The 23,333-nt window shown below is 37.6% G+C and overlaps 1 protein-coding gene across 12 annotated transcripts in view; it reads right to left on the bottom strand.

Moving 5' to 3' along the window:
• Positions 1-23,226, bottom strand: part of PUM2 (pumilio RNA binding family member 2) — a 67,402-nt gene extending 44,176 nt beyond the window's left edge. For 4 of the 12 annotated variants that reach the window (XM_057390446.1, XM_057390447.1, XM_057390448.1 and 1 more), the window contains exons 1-2: positions 23,137-23,226; positions 1,936-2,004 (exon numbers count right to left, since the gene is read on the bottom strand). In XM_057390446.1, the coding sequence (XP_057246429.1) occupies positions 1,936-1,986 (51 nt within the window). In that variant the 5' untranslated portion in view covers positions 1,987-2,004; positions 23,137-23,226. Of the gene's footprint in view, positions 1-1,935; positions 2,005-21,973; positions 22,607-22,892; positions 22,963-23,136 lie in introns of those variants that run through there. The other 8 variants (XM_057390438.1, XM_057390439.1, XM_057390442.1 and 5 more) reach the window with 5 other exon arrangements.
• Positions 23,227-23,333: the final 107 nt, after the last annotated feature.

The following is a 23,333-nucleotide window of genomic DNA, read 5'->3' as shown; positions in this document are numbered from 1 at the left end:
GTGCACTTTGGGAGCTGGAGCCAGAAGCATCATCTGTGTCTAACCAGTCTAACATTCTAACCAAKCTAAGATTTTATGAGACATTGAGAGAAAGATGCCTGCAACACAGAGACTTAACATCCTCCTAGCACCAAGTATTGATACCCARTTTTGAAAAAAGTATCAATAAGGATTAGAATTATGAAAAAGAAATTAATTTCAGTTCAGAGAAAAATCTCGGTAGATACAGAAAATTAGGAACATAGTTTCCCAACAGCTAGAAACAGTTCACTTCACGTGATCTCTCTTTCAAAGCACATGGAAGATAGCAATGTAAGAGCCTACAACTATCAATTCTAGCTTAGTTTACAAGGACATTTTATTTAGTATTTTAGAAGGCTAGAAACAAAAAGAAGATTAAAACAGCCATGGAATCAATCCCAGAATTACTTTGTTGCGCAATATATTCAGAAAATTACTGAGTAAGTCACCCCAGCTAGGTGAACCTGTACCTGTACCTGTACAAGATACCTGGGAGACACCATTGAAATGAAAGACAAAATAACCTGGTAAGTGCAGGGTCACAATAAATGTTGTTTTAAAYATCTTTACAGATCCATGGAATGCCATGAAAACAAACCAACAGAATTCTGATCATGCAGAAATATATCCCTCCATCTGAGATAATCTAAAATGAWGATTGGTATGAACAATCATATATACTGTCATTTAATTCCCAGGCATTTGTGCCAWCCTTCACTTTCACTGCTTTCAATCTTTTTAGAGTAGTACTTTGTGGGTGTCAGAAGACCAAATACCACCATGAATTTTACCCATCCACTCTACCACACTGCTAGTACTATCACAGATACTTCATCAACAGTTATAATTTTCAAAAGGAGTTTTAAGAGCTGGGAGGGGAGCAGTAYGGCTACTTAGGTTTCTAAAGAACAGGGCTTGAGCTATTATTGTTTTTTCATAGAGATGGTTCCAAGTCAACACTGGATGAAGCAAAAATTGCTGAAAAGCCAAGTGATTGCTTAAATGTTTCATTAAAATAAAAAATCAAGTAGGTAGTGCCATGCGCCAGCTCAGAAAGATTCAGCAACTAGAACACAGCACTTAATTTTTATCAGTAAGTTACGGTTTCCATAAAGACTCCTATCATCATTTTAAGAAAGCTAGGCTGTAATATTGTCACTGGTTCAATTATCAACTGACTCAGGTAAATATCCAGCAAGACAAAAGGAAATTTGAAATCTTAGTTCAATAGGAATTTATTCAACCCTGTCCTGTCAGAGCAAATAACCCCAATACTTGTCAATTACTTTCCAAACAGTTCAGGAACTGCTTTTGAAGAAGCCAAGTCATGCTTCATGCTCTTAAATTCCTTCCTCCAACTCCAAAGTACACTGACTTAAAAAAAAACCAAACACATCAAATCAGTCAGAAGAAAKAGTCCTTCTTCCCTCTAGCTAAATTATGTAACAGCACTCTTCAGCCTGGTTAAAATCTTTTAAGGATTGATTACCAGTGAAAAAATAGGAAATTACCACACATTTCTGCTGGGTATGCCTGTTCACTATTTCTGAGCCCAACTCTCTTTTTCAAACCCCAGTCTTCTTGGCTTCTCAGGAATAGCAAGCAATTGTTCCACTAGCTTAGATACAGTGAAACTGAAAACATGCCTCCTGTCATGGAGCTGTACACACTCACAAAAGATTAGCCTTTCACTCACCTAAAACTATCAGTCATCGAACAAGAATGGCACAGACACAGCAGACCCAGTCAACAACCATCCCTACATTCGTTTAAAATACTTAGCTTCTCTTCACCTAAGAAATAACCAACCAGTTCCCAAGAGAAGCTCTTTGCTTCATGTTGTATTATTCAGACTTCTTAAACTGTATCAACATTTCMAAACCACCAACTGGATTTCCAGCTCTCAATAATTACCTCTCCCATTCCCCGAGATTCTAGGGCAAGAGCTTGAAACTCATGATTCATCTCATCCACAGATCGAACCTGCAGAGGGAAAACCAAAAGAAAAATCCATTAGTCAAATATCTTTTCAAAAGTAGAGTTTKCAATAYTCCACATGATTTTTGAAAATTGAAAGCACACACAAAATATGCTTCTCAGTTTAGTCTGAACATAAGTCTAGTTTTCATGAACAGATATAGTTARTGACTAACTTAAAGAATTCTGCTAATAAAATGCAAGAAATTCCAGGAGACTTAAACAGTTTAATCTCCATATCCATACAGACACTTCTCACTATAGAAACAGTGGCCAAGATTACATTTGTAATGAACACACAAAAAAAAAGGTAAAATTAATTTGGTATATAAAATCCTTTAGAAAGGAGAGAAGCTGTTGCACAGTGCGTTACTGAGTACACCTGGCAGCAAGCAAAGACAAGCTCACAAGGCATGCCACAAAATCTAATAGCAATGTGTTGCTTTTAAAATCTAGTAACTACAYTATCACAATTCCTCATGTTTTCTTCCAGGAAATAGCATTTTTCCTTCTCTGTGGTTGTCAGGTTTGTTTGTTTGTTGTAAACATGAAAGGTATTTTACTAAAGCAAGAGTTGCTTCTGCAACAAACCACCTCCTTTTTCTATGGCACACACACAATGCACTGGGTTAATTCTTTCCTGAGTAAATGGTTTCCATAAGGACTTCTCAAAGCCATGATAAGCTTAGAAAAAAAAAAATTAAAAGGAAATTGAGAGTTGTGCCTTTCCCTTGCCTTCCCTTCTCTCCCAAAAGTGAGATGTAGCAGGTAAAGTTATTCAAGTTCAAAGTAAAATTAAAGTTTCCCTCCCAACACCAGTGTCTTTTGAGGAGCTAATTTCACCAGTAAATCTATGTGTTCACACCAGTCAATAAACCAAACTGAAGTTACTCCATACAGCTGATAACATGTAACAAACACTTTTCAATACATACTCAAATATTAGGCAAAGAAACAATCTTGTGCTTTCACAATTCTGGTGCAAACAACTCTTTCTTAGCATAGGGAAAGTGGCCAATAGATGTCCTATTCTTGAAATTCTACTCYCTAACTATTGTTATTGCCTCAATCATTCTAAGCCATTAACTTCRGAGGTTGAGTGTGCTTTTGACAGAGAAATTTAACAGCTCAAAGAMATATTCCCTCCAGAAGAACAGTACTGTAGTTAAGATGGAGTCTGAAATCCCTTCCCAACAATTTCAGTGACATAATGAAAGCAAATTTAGTTTYAGACTGAATTATGGGRTAGGTGCAYCAGYACACTGGCCTTTTTCCAGTAATGCTGGCATTTAAGTTAGTTTGGTTGATTTTATTCTCTTAAAAACTGAAAGCAGATTTTCACATATCCTTAAAAAAGCTAAAGAATTTTTCTTCAAATGAATTAAAAAAGATTCACATTTTATGCACAACTTTTATTAGCTCCAAGGGATAATCAAATATTTGTGCATGCACATAGAAAATTTAGCTGTAGAAGAGCAATTACTTAAAAAGAAAAAAGAGAAACACAAACCTTGAAGAATTCTGAATTTGAATATTACAGTTTCAGAGAACATAATTCCTTCTACAGATTGTTGAGAGAGTTGATTATCTTACCTAGGTCACTGTCATGCATTTTAGTTTCAATTAGAAACTAATATTACTTTAGGTATTTCTGTCTCAGTATGTACTTTTGATCTAACCAGCTCTAAGCAAAAYTTGCAGGTAATGCTTGCCAAACTATATTTGCCATAAACACTACCCAAATCACTGTTAGATAACAAACAATCAAGCCTAAAAGCCACATAATTTTTTTGGTTGCGGTGGTTTTTGGGTGGGTTGATTGGGATTTGTTGTTTGTTTGTTTTGTTGGTTTTGCTTTGCCTTTTAGTGGTGGTAGTTTTATTTGTTCATGTTTTTTCATGTGTTTCAAGACCTAATACTAAATGCTTATTTTTTCCAATTCTGCAAAGTCCAAACTCATGGCCATATTCCCTTCCATGTCTCTAAGAAAAGACAATCCAAGAATCMRGGTAAGAGCAAAGCYAACTCCTTTTTTKTTYTAAGCAGTTCAGAGATTGTTATAAGAAACTGAAGTCTCATAAAACAGTAAATACATTTTAATATGCTGAACAATAATTTTGTTCACTGACCCCTTACTTAAAAATATTAAAGTTAGTGTTATCTATTGCTGCCAGTAGAAAGAGGAAAAATACAGTCCTTTTACTGKAGCAAAGAAGCTCTTAGTTTCTGTTTCCAAAAAAAGAAAAAAAAACAGCCCACAAGAACATGTCCCATAAAATAAATTCATGTTTCACAGATTATTTACAAASTGGAGAAAACACAGGCAGCACCAGTATCTCCACGTCTTTCTTCAACACTAACCCAGCCCTAACATTACAAGAGCAGAAAAAAACATCCAGATACCAGCTGGATCTCCTATGTAWAAAGACATGTCCTTTCCCCAAAAGGAGAAATTTTGGTTGGGATTATCAGTATCACCAAGGAGTTTTATTTTCTCTAATTCAATAACAACATTAGCCTAATTCATAGGTTCCAGAAATAAACATTTTAATACTTTTTAAAACACAAATTCACAACATTTTAAAAAAACCCTTTCACTATTTTTATTCATATCCTGTCACCCAGAATAACTCATAAGTCAAAARGAGGCCTATGGAGCATACCACTCAATGTTTACAGGGTTTTTTCTGGTTTTGTTTGATTATATCACTGCTTCATCCCTGGCATTGCTCAAGGGGTGGATGGGGCTCTGAGCAACCCAGTCTAATGGAAGGCATCCCCTYCCATGGCAGGGRGTTGGACAATGGTTTCAAGCTTCTCACATCAGATCATTACCCCAAACTATGCATAAACAGATATTACACACCAGAGCTGGATTTAGGTGTAACAGATCCTCACATAGTGCTGTTAAGGACATAGTCTTAAGCATAKTCACAAATTTTTCAACCTTAACACACAACCAGAAAATTCTCATCTTCTTCCCCTTCCACAGACTCTAGATACAACACACTTTCAGCCCATTTTTCATCGCAGAATTAGGAATAAGACGTTAACACAAAGTTTTTGTTTAAAAACAAAATTATGTTTTAGTAGACTCTTCCTAAAGTTTACACTTCCTCTCTCGCCYTAAAATTTAAAAATAATTTATTATTAATCTAGAGGCCTATGCAAAACCTTTCCTTTATTCTATTGAAACTGTCGAGKACAGTCCTGCCACCCTTTCCCCGACAGCTTTTACCACTTCCATTTAGTGACCTTGGTAACCATCAAAGTAACAGTTTCATGCAGGTTTTTTCATTCCTTTTCCATGCATGAGAATTTCAGCAGATCCACCCAGCTGAACTGGCTAAAAAACACCACAGGGAGGAGACCACTACAGCTGACACGGAGGGAGCAACAAGGAGAACCAAGGTGGGATAGGAGTATCCACTCACTAGTGGCTACATGATAACTCAACTGGTAACATGAAACAGTGACCTCGGTAACTCGGGCAGAATTCCGGAGGCCGACTCTTGACTGGAAGTCATTTAGGATTACCRCAACGCTGCTTACAGTAATATCCATTTCTGGAATCCAAGCATCTAGATCTTGGGACAACTGCTCTCTCAAATAACCCTGAATCTTGCCAGAAATAAGTTTGTAACCATTTTCTTACAAAAACRAAGAACAGCCCCTTCTTTGAAAAAAGGCCTGAGAAAACAGTAACAAAAAATGCAGTATCAAAGAGAAAGATATGATTATTTTATACATTGAAAATGGTTAAATCAGCTGACCAGAAAAAAAACACTTTTTCTGCAGTAAGAACTTCCAAATCCTATCCCTACCCTCTCAGGTGAATACCCWAACCATGGTGACCAAGAAAAGGATGACACATTTTGCAGTTGAAGCTGTGTCCTAGGCCAGAAATTCAACACAAAACACCTGATAATTACAGCACTGGGACTGGAAAGAAAGGGAAGCTGCTGTTCACACTGCAAACTGTTCTGCTTTTTTCTTTATTTTATGGAATGACTGCAATGTAAAATACCCTTCCAGTCCTTTTCTGCAGTGGTGGCTCTTCTGTAGCATTTACCTTATGTAAGATACATGCTTATGGCAGAGATCTAACATTATGAGCAAGTTAAACTGTTTTGACAACAGAGTAGGTAGCAGTTCTGCCAGCTCTCCATGAAATTAAACACTGTATTGTAAAGTCATGCCAGACACCTGACTACTCTCCAAAAGACAACCAACCAAAAACCTTTCAGATAGGCGGCCAACTTGAAATCACTAAACAAAAATAATATTTTTYAATAAAAATACTAGACAAATCTAGAAGAGATCCATAACAAAGGCCAAGAAAGGAAAAGTATACARCCAGCCTACACTACACRTCTCCAAACCTGACATGCCATACTRCAGTTAAGGGCTGTATATAGAGACCCAACTCTATTTTTGCCAAAATTAACYAAAATGTTAAGAGGCCAACCCACAGTGCATCCAGGTAACAAAAGCTGTTGAGTAGCTGAACAGGCAACAACTAGAAGCACAACTGAAATGTTTTGTACACTAAACACCAAATACTTTCTTTAAAGTTAAAAGAAAACAAGACATTTGTTCGATTAAAAGCTGGTTTTGAGTAGATGCATCTTCTCCTATCTCTTTRAAACATCAGGGAACAAAAGGATCACTTACTACCAAACTGGTTAATAAACGTTGCTGTTCCTAAGTAAGTCAAAGTCAACAGGTGCCATGCTTTGATAACAGGCAACAGTTTCTGAGTGCAACATGAAACAGCAACACAACCGGAAACTTCATTAAACACTCCAAAGTGTTCATGCTCCTTAAGCAGTCCAAATAAAGGTGTTAGGCACTTCTGACAAAACACTTAAGCAACCATTTTTAAGGAAGAACAAATACTTCTGTGGTTACAATCTCAAAAGCAAAATATCTTCCTCCAGTAAGCACTTAAACAATTTTCACCGCATTAAAAGAGAGCATTCAAAAATAAACGACGACTTTTGCAGCAAGTGAATAATTCTTCAATCACAGTATTTTTAGCTTCTAAACTCATTCTCAGACTCAGTCGTACTAYACTTCTGCACTCTATGACTTTTAGTACATGCAAATACTCTTAACAAACTCAGATTTCTCAATTTAGTTGGCCTGGCTCACCAATCACTCTGGATCTTAATGTTCTTGTGCTTTTTTCCCTTGTGAGGGAGTACTGTAGTTTGAGAAGCAATCCTAGCAGGACTGAGAACACTGACAAAGTCAGAAACGAAAAGAGCAGATTTCAAGGTGGGCTTTCTGCAGCACATTAAAGGGGCAGGGGAATAAACTCAGCAAAAGTACAGACCAGCCTGTTGAAAAAGCCAACTCACAAGCAATGTGATMCTAAGAGCTGACCAAACTCTTTGCTTGATTGATTTCAATAGAAATATCAATGACCTCGAAGAATGCACAGAGGAGAAAAGAATTTTCTAGGTTTTTACAACAGCATATATAAATATGCACATATATATATATGTGCCAAAGTATGCTGGATAGTATCTCACAAGTCACCATCAAGTCTGGAAAATACTGACTTAATTGCACAGAGTTTTGCCAACAGCTCATACAGACCAATTACTATTACATTATCACTATTCACAATGAAGAGCAGAAGAAAATGGACATCTTGCCCCGTTTCAGARCTACATGATAGTTCATTGGCCTAAAATGCCAGCTATGGACTCTAAGAGATTGYACTTGTTCCCTCCAAAAAATGAACTCTTCCATCAGGTACAAAACTTGCCTCTTCATTGCACAGGCTTTCATGATTCTCTTTCCCACCCAACGAGTTCAAGTTTTGCCCTAAGACTTGCAGAACTGTTTGTACAAGTTTTGCTAAGCTACTGTCAAATGTCCTCAAGCTCAGGATTTTAATCTGTACAKCCAAATACTGGCAGAGCTACAAGGCTCACATAAATTAATAATGTGTCTGTACTGAAACCAGATTTCATAACTATTTATAACAGTTACACTGTTTGCTCCATTTGAAAAGCTGAAGAGATATATTCCTACATAAATAGGGCATATAATTTATACTAAATAACCTTATCAGGTTTCTCAGTTTTTTAACTGTTAGGAGCTTCTAAGAAGCCCAGGAAGGAGGGTGACAGAAGCRAAGTAAGAATCTAGAAACATGTGACAAAAACTGTACCATGTAATTTTACAAAATGGAAGAAGAATCCCATAAAAACTTGTCCAATTAGAGCTTATACAGAAAATTATTTTAAAAATTTAATTAGAACAATTTATTAAAATAATATTTCCCATACACTTTTTAGCTTATTATTTAAATGAGCTACAAGAAAATGTTATTCTTAAAAAAAGGGGTCAACTGTTCCTTTACTGCTCAGAAATYAAACWGAAGAACTAGTTTTCATATAAGAAAATGTACAGGTTGAATTTCAATAGGAACTAGTTTAGGTATGAATCCCATGTAGTTTGGTGAGACTCTACACCTTCTTCTGTTTGCACACATTATTCTGCAACTCTCATTCCAACGTTCCTTCCTAAATATACTAGAAACAAAAGAGGAAGACATAAAATACATTCAGAAGTTTGAAAACAAAGCTGTRAAATGAAATTTGAGTTGCAGCTCCTGTCTAAACATGCTTAATTTAATTGGTGATGATTACTTATATGCACATGACTAAACTCTTTTTTTTTTTCTAATTTTAAAAATCTACACTTGTTAAGCTGGTTAGTCAGCATCATCTTTCTGGTAGCAATATGAAGTGCTACAGGTGGTGTAACAGCAGTTTAGAGGAATTTACAAGCCAAATTTCTAACTACTATTATTCTATTCTACTCAGAAAGGCTCTGTCAGTGAGCAATAACTACACAGCTACTTCTATCCAGAAGCGTGACATTAATTTGATGTGCTGCAATTTTGAGACAGCCTTCATTACTTCATCGTTTGCTCTCATTCAAAAACTTTATTTAGTAAGTAAAAAAAAAAAAATCTCTTAGTGCTCTCTAGGCAATATGCTATAAAAAAACGTTTAAAACTTTGCCTGTTCTGAAGATAAAAACTCTGTATAAACCCTAAAGTTATCTACACACAAGCAGGAACTAGGGACAATTTATCTCAATGTATTTTGTAATGATTAATGAAACATAATTTTCATGCTAAAAGAGTCAACAAGCTCTTCTTAAGTGTGTTAACAAGAACTGGAACACTGAAATCCACAGGGCTTGAATCAAGTAAAAATTTCCATAAATTAATTTTCTACATTGKAATCAATACTTTTTGCTGATGTGTTTCTTTAGAAATGTCAACTATTTTAATTTTTCTGTTTGCTACCATGGAATCTGAAATAGAACATCTCCCCTACACAAATGTCTGAAAAGTTTTTTAAAAAACCCCAAACTTTAAATTTCTGTTTGACAATTTATTTTAACACCATCTTAAAAAGAATGTGATCTTAAGGAATCCCATGGAACATAATTAATTTATAAGCMATATAATTYATACAAAGAAAAATACTTTGTACATATGTATATACACAGAGAACCCACCTCCATTAAAAGTGGGGCAGAAGAATTCCAGAAGTCACTCTGAATTTCCAGGAAACAGTTTTATTTTGTATTATTGCAGAGCTGATATCACAAACACTCCTCCCACCCCCAGCAACTGATACGTAACAATCACCTCCTTCAGACCATTTACTTTCGTTTTGTTTGCTCCTGAATATGACAGATGCACTTACCATACAATATAATAATTTCTCAAGGATATAGTTTTCAGTAACTAATAACTACATAGAAAAACTAAAGTTCTCCCAGTAATTCTCCTGCTCAGAAGTTTCTAGCATCAAGAATTCTTCTCCCTCATGAGAAGGGAGTACCATTTAAACAAGCTCTGTCGGCATTTTGGTTTCGCTTTTTCTTCCCCTCCTGACAGGCAAGGAGAAACTAGGGAATACGAACAYAGTCTCATCTTCTCAAAGTGTGCTACAACCAGAGATGAAGATGTGAAACTGCCTAGGCTTACACAATGAACTAAACAACAGTACTAAAAAAAAACCAAACCCAAACCAAAAACCAAACAACCCATCCCCAAAAAAAACCAACAAAAAAAGACAAAAAAACTCCCAACAAACCAAACAAAAAATACACCAAACAGAATTTTTAGACTCCTCATTCCACTACCAATAACTAGCTGTTGCAAAGAAAGGTGCTGCACAACACACAGCCTCGCTGTATCTCCAGCATGACAGTGAAAAAACACAAGGTTTCAAATATATGTCAGTCTGCTTCAAAATCCACCTCGAATTCTTTGGAGCCTTTAAAATCTGCATAAGTTCAAGGAAAGCCAGGGAATTGTAAAACRTRTTTCTTTTAGTGTATTTTTTCARTGYCTCCCTTGCCATAGGGAAGCATATRTATTTTCTACTTATCTGTCTATAGCAGGTGAATGGACATTTAAAGAAACTGGTGTTATCAATTGTTTCAGCTGTTTTCTAAGGATGTTTTCTTTGGATAGCATGTATTTAAACTACCCATAGATTTCTACAATCGTCTAAAAGCTGAAAAAAACCAAACAACTGTAAAAAAGAACAACTAGAGACTACTTCTAATTCTAATTTTCTTCACACCATGAATAATGTAAGGAAGTGAATAAGAACATATCAAGAAGTTTACTGAAATGCAAAACAAATGCCTATACGCAGTCATTTTTAGCCAAGTTTACTGGCTCCCACCACCTGGATGTCATGCAAAACTCAGAACGCCTAAACCAAGTTTTAACTTTAGGACAAAGCTCCACAACCACACAATAACCATGTATAGAACAAGGCCTCATTCACAATCTCACCTGGAACCTGGAGCACACACGAATGAATGCAAAAAAAACTTCAGCTGGCTCCATACACCGCCAGCTCAGCTCTCTGGTTCCCACTGTCACATCCCAAAGCTGCTCGCAGCCCAGTCCCTCTGAAAACAGCACTACTGCTCAGGTTTATGCTGTTGTCAGTAATTTTTCACAGACCTGAATTGATTCTGTGCACAGAACTGCTGCATGAGCACACAGRATGGTTTGTCTATATGTAAATCCAAGATAATGCACAGTTGACCACATGYTGTATGTTTGCTGTAGTATCAAACCAGACTCTCCCTATGCTAATTACTGAATAAGCATTAAAGTATGAAGGACTCTGCTTCAAAGAACTCTAAGTGTAAGTAAGACACATTACAAAGGCTGATACAACAAGAAACCAAATTAATGAAGTGAGAATAAAGCAGTCATTCACATGAAGACTCAACAATGCATGCCAGGTATTTGGAGACATCAAGGCAGGTAGAAATATAAAGTAGTATGTTGGAAWGCACAAGGACACTTGTGAAGGTACTTAATAAACACACAACTAACACTAAGTCCATGTGCAGGAGGTAGCAGTTCACCATCTGACACCACATGAGACAATACGCAGTGGGCAGGAACCGGTCAAATTCCTCACCGGCAGAAACCAACACCTGCAGTTTGAAACGCTGATGAAAAGGTCAAACTGTCCAGATGCACAGAAACAGCAAATGTGATTGGAAGAAGTGATTAAGAAAGAGTCTCTAAAGAACAGAAGTCACACAGAACAAACTTGTTTGCACAGTCAGGTGACTGCAATTACTCTCCTTTTCCTGACCTGATGACAGTTCACATAAAGCTGCCTATTCCACGCACTACATACTGGAAAATACTAAAAATACMAACCAAGTATCTGCAAAATTCAAGGCTGTAATTTTTTACTCTCTAGCTAGTGCTTTAATGTATATCACAGAAAATTTCTCAATGCTTGTCTTTCAGTTCAWTTACATGAAACCATGTTGCAATATATCACAAAATACTCCTTTTTTAGCTACTTCAAATCTAAGAGAGGGGAAAGACAGACACATCTCCTCTTTCCAGCTATGTCTGCTATCAGAACTGAGAATTATAAGCAGATAAAAAGGTGATATCTCATTATGCATTTTGCAAGACATTTAATTTTTTTTTGATAGAAAGGTCCAACCTTATAACTCACTCAAAAAACTTACAGTATTTGCCCAATATCAAGTAGCACTAGTATGACAGAAAAATCTCACCAACAACTTATTAAACAAGATGTAGTAACGGGGCGTAGATTTTCCAAAACAGCAATCAAATGCTCTCCCCCTCAGCTCTCCTCTAGCCACAATGGAGAATCCTTCCAGTCTAAGATTTCTTTTCCTATTTTGTGAGGCTTGAAAAGTTTTACTTACTTGCAAGTTTGAGAAGCTTAAATCATACATTCAACAACCATAATCTGGGTTTCTAGTTTGGCAGAGAAAAATGCTACTGGAACTAATTGATGACAATGGCAAACTCAAAATTAAACCAGAGGAAACCTAAGCACAGAAAGATAATACTTTAAAAAAAGTTGTTAGAGAACTTGTTGCTTGCATAAACAGAAATAAATGATCTTCAGAACAGCTTCAGATGGATGTTAACATTACAGGGGGAACAACTCATCAATCAGCTAAGATAAAACTTGAGTTTAATTGCTAGTTTTTCATTATARAAAGTATTTGTGTTACAGTTAATACTTGAAAAAGTCTTAACAAACTTTGTTTATGAAAATTATTTCACTTAAAAATAGTTATATTTCACATTAAAATGGAAATAAAAGTTGCAAACAAAATTAGGAACTAAAAAAAAATGGACTGYAAGCATATTTAGATTTCTAGGGACAGTTTTAAGTACAATCTGTAAAAGTAAGAACTAATGAATTGAGGAAATGCAATTCCCACCGCAAAATCAGGAAACAGATTATGTTGTTCTCAATTTGAATGAAGATATTTTGTTCATTGTTTCAAGAGATGGCTACATGACTGTGAGGTCTCGTATGGGAACATAATTTCCCAATTTCTATTGCACAAAAGTATTAGACTATCTTATTTGAACAACAAACGAAATAATCTTATTAAAACCAAGGAAAATTTTTTGCCAGGAATTGTGAGTTTCATCCAGTTGAGTATTTGCACATTTCATGAGTTTAATAGCATCTACACATTTTCACAAGGCTATATTAGTTCTCTAATAGAACCCCACAGAAATCATGATGGTTACTTGTAAAAACTGATAAATTTTTTCCTCCAGACCACAGAAGTGCCAAGAAGCTCTGGAACTCAGTAAGACTCTTCCCTTTGTTCTCAACTCTTCCCCTCCAAGGAAGGGTTTTTCTTTGTTACATYAGCTACTCACAAAACTTTATGATCTTTGTCAATTCCAACACAAACGAGTTGCAGCAACTGCAGCTCAACTGAAACTTTGTGTAAAGACACAATTTATATTCTTTTGTTTATAGCACCACCACACTTTGGATTTTTGTRAAAGGCTTCTACAGCCAAAGCTCTTCTCTGTCAGTCTTGCTTATCAACTCTTGCTTCTTCAAAAGCAACAAGTGAAGTCACATACGTCATGTTAAAATTCACAGCCCAAAGTATTTAGAATTAGTATTCAGCATTTAGTATTATTTAAACTAGTGAAGTGTTTAACTACCTTTGCCATGAGGAAGGGAAGCAGATGGAGCTGAACTAGGAAAAGATAGGACAAGTAGCTTGGGCCGCGCACACACTGCTGTAGCTCTTTGCTTCAGCACGTGGGAAGAACACTTTACAACACTTGTCTGACATCCTAGAAAATMCATCTCGAGTTTACAAAAAAACTTCTTATCTGTAACTCCAAATGTTACATAGTGGTTGATGATCATTAAGCCTTTGTACGCTAGACAATTTTGCATTTCTGAAATTATGTGAATAATGACAAACAGATCACTAACCTATCTGCAGCCCTACTGAGAGGCGAACAAAAGAATGACTCCACAGCAGACAGTGATCTYCCTCAGATGCTCTGCTAGCAAAGAGACTGAAATGCTTTTTTGGTTTTGACGGAGAGAAAAAAAATGTCAAAACCCAAGTGGAACAGTTTTTGTACTTAGTTCATTATCCTTTATAACTCCTTTCACTATTAAATATTTTAAAGAAAGATTAATGAGACTCAGGGATCATTATATCTAGACTAAGGAGTTTAYACTTAACCTCATCAGTGACTGGATGGTCACTACTGTTTTAATATGGAAGGTGACAGTGGTGGTCTCCTGACTCAAATGAACACTTCTGGCTTTGGCATGTTGTACTGAGGAGCTGTGCATGCACTACCATTCAGCTGAGTATCCGAAGATTTTTGGCTATCACCTCTCATGCAAATGCATGCTCCTCTAGCTTCTACCCTCTTCTATGGCRCCAATTATTCTGCAGAGGCTCCCCCTCTGCCTGCAAAGTAGTTCAAATTTCTGAAGTGTTGGCCATTAGTAACTRCTGTCCACCACTTGAATTTTTGTTGCTACAGCTGAAGCAGCCATAGAAGAACATGACAGAATGAGGATGTCAACAATATTGAATTTTTCTGTGCTTCTTATGCTGAGATGTTCTATAAGACAAGGATGTTATTTCTGAGCCAGTGGTTGGTTAATTTGGACACCAATCTGTCAAGTACACAGTCAGCAAAAGGAATTTTCCATTTAAACCAAGTGTGCATCCCATTTGACCATGATGTGTTTGAATTTCCTGTCCTTCTCTTAAATGTGAGACCCACCTGGAGTTCTTACATCAGTCTTGATAATTTCCAGACTAGCATACATTAGGCCTCAATACTACTGTGGATCGCTGGGATACCCCAGTTGATCTTTCCCTGTGCTATCAAAGGCCCCTAATGCTATGGTGCATTACTATATAATAGAACATTTTAGCTGGAAGGAATCTTCTAATCCAACTACTTGATCACTTCAGGGCTGACCAAAAGTCAAAGCATCTTATTAATGGCATGAACTGCCTTCCAACTATTGACACTTCAGTGAAAATTCCCATAGTTCATTCCTTAATAATCCATTATCAGGGACACAGACAAGCAATTCTTCAGTCTTTCAACCACAGTAAAAATTAAATATCCTACTAGAAAAATAATTATCTTTACTAAAGACATTGTCTTGCCTTMTGTTCAGCTCTTTTGAAGATATTTCAGATGGCTTTCAGAAGACCAAGATATTGTTTCCCTAGTCTTCCCAGAATTCATTTCCTGCAATTAATGAAGTATATTTATCACCTTCTTATTCTCTTACAGAGCTTCTTTAGCACTTTAATTAATTTGAAGATTCTTCACAATCCATCAGTGATTGCAGCCAAGCTGATCTCTTTGTCTTGCTGCTCCCAACAACTCTTTCAACTCGCTTCTATGTATCACCCACGGTCAGTCAAAAGTATCAGGTATCTTCTGGCATGAAAGTGGATAAAGGCTTTTCCACACTCYATATTTACTTGAATCCAAGGTTTAAGGCCTCAGGCTCAGGCAACTGTCCTGACAGAAGACTATTCCTGGAAGACTGGATTGAGCACAATACTGGGAGAGATTCTTGGAGTTCTGGTGGAGAGTTGGGGCTGTTCAGCCTGGAGAAGAGAAGGCTCCCAGGAGACCTTACTGCACCTTCCACWACCCAGAGGGGCTACAGGAGAGCTGGAGCAAGGCATGGAGGGACAGGGCAAGGGTAAACAGCTTTGCAGTGACAACGGATTTATACCAGGTATTTGGAAGAGAGTGGTGAGGCACTGGAACAGGCTGCCCAGAGAAGCTGTGGATAYCCTGTCCTTGGAAGTGTTAAAGGTCAGGCTGGATGGGGCTTTGAAGAACCTGATCTAGGGGATGGTGATCCTGCACATGGTGAGGGGGAGGGGTTCAAACTGCATGATCTTTAAGGTCCCTTCCAATCCAAACCATTCAGTGATTCTTCGAACATCATACATGAGAAGATAGTTTATCTACTATATTTGTTTCTATTAGTTTTCTTTCCATTTTTTTTTCTTTTGAACACATAGAAAGGTTCTCTTCAATGTATTAACCTACAGTCTGTGTGGTAGACACAGAACATAATCCCAGCTAAACTCCTTCCACTGTTTGCATAAATAGATTTTAGAAAACCCATTTCTTTAGTACTCCTAACTCTTACAGTTTTGTTGCTAAAAAAAAAMCCAAAAACCAAAAAATCAAACAAACCCACACCCCCCCACCCCAGCTAAACAGTAACTTCCATCTTAATTAAATCCCAAAAAACACTTGTAGAACTCCAAGAACTTAAATGGAGAAGTACCCTGATCTGTCCTTGATTTCTGCTAGTTTATATTGCTAAGAAGAATGAGAATAAATGAGTCAAAAAATGGTGCAGAAGTAAGATGATTACAGTAAGTTGGAAACCACTCTTCCCACATGGATAATGCACAGTAAAGAGTAGCTTCCCCTTCACCAAATCTTCATAATSCACAGAACCACTGAAGCACTTCAAAAATGAAGAGTAGTTCCTCTGCACTCCCCATACAAGTTACTAGAAAACACATAGGAAGTTCATGACATTTACCTGTGGGAGGAACCCAGAAGTATTTGGATGAACCTAACTGAACTAAACAAAGCTGCAGATAAAGGCATGGCTCTGATCATTGGGGACGGAAAGCAGGCGGCAGAAGAGAAATGTAACTACTGTGCAGCATTTACTTATCTGTGAATAATTTTATCTACACAACGTATCAGCCTTGGGAAATGCTAGTGAAAATCAGCATCATTACCTGTGCAACTTCCACTGGCAAACTAAAACTCAGTATTTTCATTCTTGGGAAGTGTATCCAAATTACAAACAGAATACTGTAAAATTTTAAATTTACAAAACTGCTTTATGGTTTCTGTACAAGTAATAAAGAATGTGATAAATCATTAAACATGTCAGGTAAAAGGTTTTTTATTTTGCCATGTAGGTCAATATACGACAAAGAAAATASTAAAAGGGTAAAGTCAGAAACAAAATGAAAAAGAAATTAAAGAATGAGAAGCAACAGGTGAAGAAAAAGATGAAGACACAACAGGCATTCCTGCTTGTAAGGTCAACGAATTTTGTTTACTTACATTTGCTCCTACACTTGCTACATTTTTTAAGTACAATCCCATAGTCCTGGGGCTTGGGAAGGTACAGAAAGTTCCTTGTGGACTTAAACTGAAGCACACWACAAGAATCCTGGGGGAGAAAGTAATTCCTACCTTGAGATCCAAACAAAGTTTTTAAAGGAAATTTAGGAAGCTGTATCAAACATTTGAGGGCAAAAGGCTTAAAACTGGATTTTTTTTTCTTCTAGGTTTCTGTCTGCAAAAGGAGTTACATTTTAATCTACATTTAATTCTAGTTCTATTTCACCTGAATAAAACAATTTTATCTGAAAGTGTAACAACTAAGAACTAAATGCATATTACTTCTCATAAAGCCTACCAGAAGTTAGTGCCTTTTCAGATTGAACCAATTGCTTTGCATAAATTCAAAACTAATTATTTTATTATATTCTGATAGAAAACAGGTACTCAGAGAAATATGAAGTGCTTATGCAAGTTAAACAAATGGTTCCAACTGAGCATTTCAAAATTATTTTATGCAGTTTAATTTATAACCGGTTTAACAAAATTAATTACAAGTTTTAAAGTTTGGATTATTACAGCCTTGAAAAAGCAGCTTAATTCACACATATTGTTCTTAAAGATGTGAATTTGACACAAAACACAGCAACTGTTCCAATGAAAAACAAATCAACRACCTACTGCATGACCTATATGAATGCCATCTCCTGTGGGCCAGCAGTGTTTGCCAGACACACAGATGCCCTCCAGCCTGCTGCTGGAAGAAATTCCAACTGTGGCATGGAGAACGTCCACTGAGGGGTACCCAGATACTGAAAMCACCACAGTTACAAGGACACTGTGAGGAGTGTTTCCACCTAACCTGGGCCCCAATGTTACTGCAGCTACAGTTCCAGCTGGGGCARCCCCTACTCCAACCCCACTGGCTTCCTGACCAATGTTCACATGCATCATTCCTCTGATCTCCTGCCAGGACACTTCATTCAAGCCTAGGAAGACAGAAGGAATACTCATTCCATAGAGAAAGCTAAAAAGAATAACTCTTGATAACATAAAAGGCTTTCCCACATATCTTTAAATATGTAGCTCTTATAATTAGGATTGGAAAAAAAAAGACCAAGCAATAGAAGAGTAACATTTATCAGTAWATATGTTTACTGATTTAAACATTGAATCTTAAACACCACTGCCAAACTTAGACCCTAAAAGAAAAAAAGTGCCACAGAGTTTTTTACAGAATATATTAAAGTGGTAGAGCTCCACAGATTATAAATGCTTGCCCACCTATTTCCTCACTAAAAAAATCAAAATACAATTTTCGATCACAAAGGCAGCAGTTACTTTTACATTATTACTCAGCATGATGTGTAAAACCACTAATTCTGTTATACTGYTATGTCTGATTCTATAATTAGCAGACTATGAAACAAACTAGCACAGAAAACTAACTTCTCTATCTGAACTACATCCCACTCTTACACCCCAACCTCAGTTGTTCTTTAAACGTGTTAAGCCATGTAACATTCTAACATTGTAAATGACATTAAACTTCTCTAAGCCACTCAAAGGTACCTTTGGGAGTCTTCACAAAATAATGATTTCAGGCCCAGATTAAAATTAAGTTCATCAGCTCTTTTGTGAAACRTTTGTGACTTGGCTTATAACAATTATAAATCGACAACGGCAAAACACTCTGGTATCTACAAAACCCTCTCAGGAAAAAATACCTGTACCTGTGTGAACATTCACTCTTAATGATCTCTGCACATTCTTAATCTACCATAACTGATGTATTATCAACCTTTTAGTATGTGAATGGACATAAATAAACCCAAAATACCACCTATGACCTAAAGTAAGTACTCTTTAAGGGAAAAAAATATTCAAGTCCAAGAAATGTCTTATTTTTCATGATAAACAAAAAAGTGTTAAGTCCAATTAAAATCTAACATATGTAGATAGATATTTAATCAGAATACAACACTTAGATCTCAAAATAGACAAAACAAACTAGTCCTTTAATCCCTCTACACAATTCTACCTTATTCATTGAGTCTTACAGACTACCAAATGTCCCATCTTTAWGGAAATATATAATATATAGACACTTATATAGTAGGAATATTTTTAAATAATCTTGAACAATCTTGATTTTGTGAGTAATGCAAAATCTAAAGCTACTTTGTCTTATGAGTACTGTTATAGCAGATACCTTCTTATTGTCAAAATACCCTAGTAACATGAGTGTGTGATTAACTCATCATTGTACCATGTCAGAGCTAAAATTTAAACAATATATATCATAAAGGAGACAAACAGAAGATACTTGAAAAATGAGTAATGCCAGACAGACTCCTTATTTTTAGMTCAACTACACAAAGTCATTTCCAGCAAGCCTAGCTTTGTATTTAATCAATACACACACGTGAAGAGTTACAGAACTTAATGCAGCTTTTCAAGACTCACTTCCTCTTTGAAAAGATTTATGATCTAATTCCACATGGAACTTCATAGCAGCCATGCAAAATGTATATGACTAGTTCAATCCATCATCCAAAATTCTTCCTGAAAAAACGTGGATGAACTCTAAAAACAAAGTCGTGAACATAGGTCTGACATGACTTCACTTATTTCCACTAGGATTTACATACTGAAAGCATTATATGAAAAGACACACAACCAGACCTATTACCTGTAATGGAGACTTTTGCCAATATCATAATGATGCAAGAGGCACCCTATCCTGTAGTTGTACGAAAAAATAAATTAAAAATACTCATAATTACAAAACATACACCAGATTACTTAGTCCAATGTACACAAATATTTGTTGTCAAAAAATAAGCCTGCGAGAAAGGCTGCAGATGTGCTATTTAGCTAGGTCTGCAGAGGACAGAGCATCATATCACCACTCAAGTTTAGTGCAAATAGAGGCATATACAGAGCTGCCAAAGAAGTCAAATGTGGATTATTACTGAGATGCTTTTGCTACAGAGTTTTGCATTTCCTTCTCAGCTCATAAGATGSTTGTCATAACCTCCTCAGACATTTCTTTCCCATACCTACAGATGCTCTTAAATAGCCATGTTTAGAAAAAAAAATCTGTTAAGCAATAATGAAATATAATCTTTAGAGATAAGTGGTATTTATTTGTAAGCTAAACATTTCACATACCAGCTCTTGTCCACTATTCTAAAAGCCACAGCAGGTATTCTGAGTGAGATCCAAACTAAATCTTGCTATGAAGTTTCAGCATGCAAGCCATTGCTACAAAGTAAATTTTATRCAACTTGTTTGAAATGACACTGAAACAGTTAGAACTGAATCCTTTACATGTTTTGATGAAATTTAAAACATTTTTTTCTACCATACGACTGTGAAATGTCTCCRATTTCGTTATTAGCAACACAACACAATTGGTATTATTTGTTTGAGAAGCTTTTAAGTGTAAGATTGCTTGCCCTATTTCCAAGACAAAGGCCTGGACAAGGACTTTGTGGTAACACTGGGATTGCTGCACTGTGTAGAATAATCAAGAGAACAGTTATGTTATGGGTGGGGAAATCCAAACTACATGAGGCAAACATTTTCRCCTAAATTATGTGAAGAGAAAGAAGACTGATAACTCTCTTACATACTTCTCATTGTGTGTATCAGAGGTGTAAGTATCTATACATCATGTCTACTCTATAGTCTTATAGTAGTCTTATAGTCTATAGAAACAACAGAGTTGTTTCCTCTGTAGAATTTTATCAGCCTTTTTTTAGAGAAAATGCAATGTATTAATGCTTATTTTACAGGAGTAAATTTTACAGGAGTAAATTTTACAAGATTTAACATTCGAGACAATTAAGCTTTTTTTAGAGCAACAGAGTTAATTTTGATATAATTCCACATTAAAAAAAAAAAAGCAGGAAGACATACAAGCAGGAATTCAAACCCTCTACTGGCTTACTTGCTTGCCTGTGTGTATAAAAACTTACTTTAATAATTTTGGGGTTTTGGAAGCCATTGTACAAAGAAAAAGATGAAATTATCAAGGAGAATGCTTCTACACRTGCTGATTATTCAGTGCATACTCATATCATTAAATCAAGGGGAGGGGGCAACATCTAAAAGTGAACTAGAAAGTGCTGTTTAAAAATCAGATCTAGTTCACAGTATGTTGTTAGCAAATTTGCCCTAAACATCTGCAACATCTGGCCCACCAAGAACACTGCAAAGAAACACCCAAGGAAAACAGCTACATAAAGCCTTCAGTGTACTCCACAATCCAATGTAAGATTTAATATATACTGTCATAACAAGAGGCATCTTCTCATAAAAAGACAGGCAAGCCCAGTTTTTTCAGCCAACTGCTTGCACTATTAGCTCAATCACGATACCAGATACAATTACAGTTGCCTCAGCACTGTGCCAACATCTCTAACACAGAAGAAAAAGATTCAGTACTACAGAGTGACACTCCGGGCAAAAAAACCAACAAACCGTTCTTATCAATGCAGAAAAAAACTATTCAAAGAACACGGACTTTCCTATGTGCAACATCCACATAATAAACTGCAGAATGTGCAYTATCAGGCAGTTTCTCACATGCAGTTGCCTACTAACCATTCTGCTGGGACAAATTCCAAATTTTCAACTCTCTGAACACTTCAGAAAACTGTCAGGTGATTTGGTGTCATTTCCACACATATAACCCAAACTACACCACCACCAAATTAGCATTTCCCTTTTTATTCGAATTTCCTTCTCCCACTTTCCTAGCATATTTATATTCGCGTTGACACAGTTGTTGAGCAGAGAAAAGTAGGCAACATTTCCTTCAGCTTCTCAACAAAACAGCGACTGCTGTTAACATCCGGTTCTAAACCTAGATGTAATTAAATATAACCAAATGCTAAAATGCAACAAAATAATATGCTTTATATGTAAAAATTRTAACATGGCATAGTAATTACATTTCAAATGCATTCATATCCCACATACCTGAAGAGCTACACCATGAGCTCACTGCAACTACGAAGGCCTGATCTCTCAGTTGAGAAGCAACAAAGAGAAAGCATAATAAACCTCAAAGTATTTTGTTAACATGTAGCCTAATAGTAAGTGACTAGTAGGCCATTTAAGAAGTTTTACAGATTCATTTCTCATACACATCTAATTACTCAGAAAAAAAGCATCCCAAGATCAGATCCCAAGATAAGAACCTCTTTATCACATCTCAAACACACTGCACATTTTGGTATTAAGCTATTYTTCTACAAACTGAAAACCAGAAGAATATAAACAGTTCCAAACACACTCACTTTCTCTCAAGGAAACAGGTATCTGCCCTTAGGAAACACAGGAAAGAAAAAAAAGCCAAAACAAAAAATAAAAATCTATGCTCAATAACTGCCACAGAGATTAACCCCAAACTGTCCGCTGTACGCACGATCCATTCAGGACAGGAGGCATTTTCCTCAACTTTTTGTTATTGTGGTCTGCACAGGCACGTTTGAAGCAGAATCAAACCCTACCGCTTCATTATGTGCTACCAGCTACCAAAGGCATTTGGCCTTCTCGCTGCACTCTCAGGAAGCGGTTATTATCCCCAAGAGCACTAAAAAAATAACACAAGTTTTTCGTACGTTCGAACAAAGCCCGTGTGATCCCAGTCRCGCAATGGCCCGTGGGGTCCGAGCGCCGCCCCCGTCTCCGCTCCCCCTGAGCCGGAGCCCATTGTAACCTCAGCGCTGCGTCCGCCCCCGTCTGCTCCGGGCCCCCGGCGCTCTCCCGGGCACCAAGCTGGCCCCGCACACCCCGCCGGGCCGGGGGCGGCTCCCACCGAGCCCCTCCGAGCGCACAATGCCGCCCCTCCCTCCCCCGGCGCCGCCGCCCCTCACGGCGCTCGCTCCGTCCCCACCTCGGCGCCGCTCTCGGGCGGACACAAAGGCGGCGAGGCCGCCGCGCAGGCCCCGCGCCGCCCGGTGACCTGCCACAACATGGCCCCCTCCCTCCTCCTCCTCCTCCTCCTCCCCTCCTTCTCCCCTCCCTCGGCGCGCAGCCGAGCCCGCAGACAAAAGGGGGCTGGAGGAAGGGGGGCCCGCCCGCCCGCTCCGCCCGCCCGCGGCCTTCCCAGCGCGGCGCCGGCCCCTCAGGGTACTCACGGGCTGGCTGGCGGCGATGGAGCCGGAGCGACCGCTGGGACACGCCTGCCCGCCCGCCGGCCCCTTCCTCCTCCTCCTCCTCCTCCTCCTCCTCCTCCTGCCGCTCCCGCTGGGCGCCGCTCCTTCCTGCCTCCCGTCCCGCCCGCCCCGGGCTCACAACAACATGGCGCGGAGGGACAGGGACAGCGAGAGCGCGG

Source organism: Malurus melanocephalus, unplaced genomic scaffold (assembly GCF_030028575.1).
Source record: "Malurus melanocephalus ecotype Western Australia unplaced genomic scaffold, MMel_1.1 scaffold_26, whole genome shotgun sequence".
Lineage (NCBI taxonomy): Eukaryota > Metazoa > Chordata > Aves > Passeriformes > Maluridae > Malurus > Malurus melanocephalus.
This window is presented reverse-complemented; position numbering and strand designations above follow the sequence as displayed.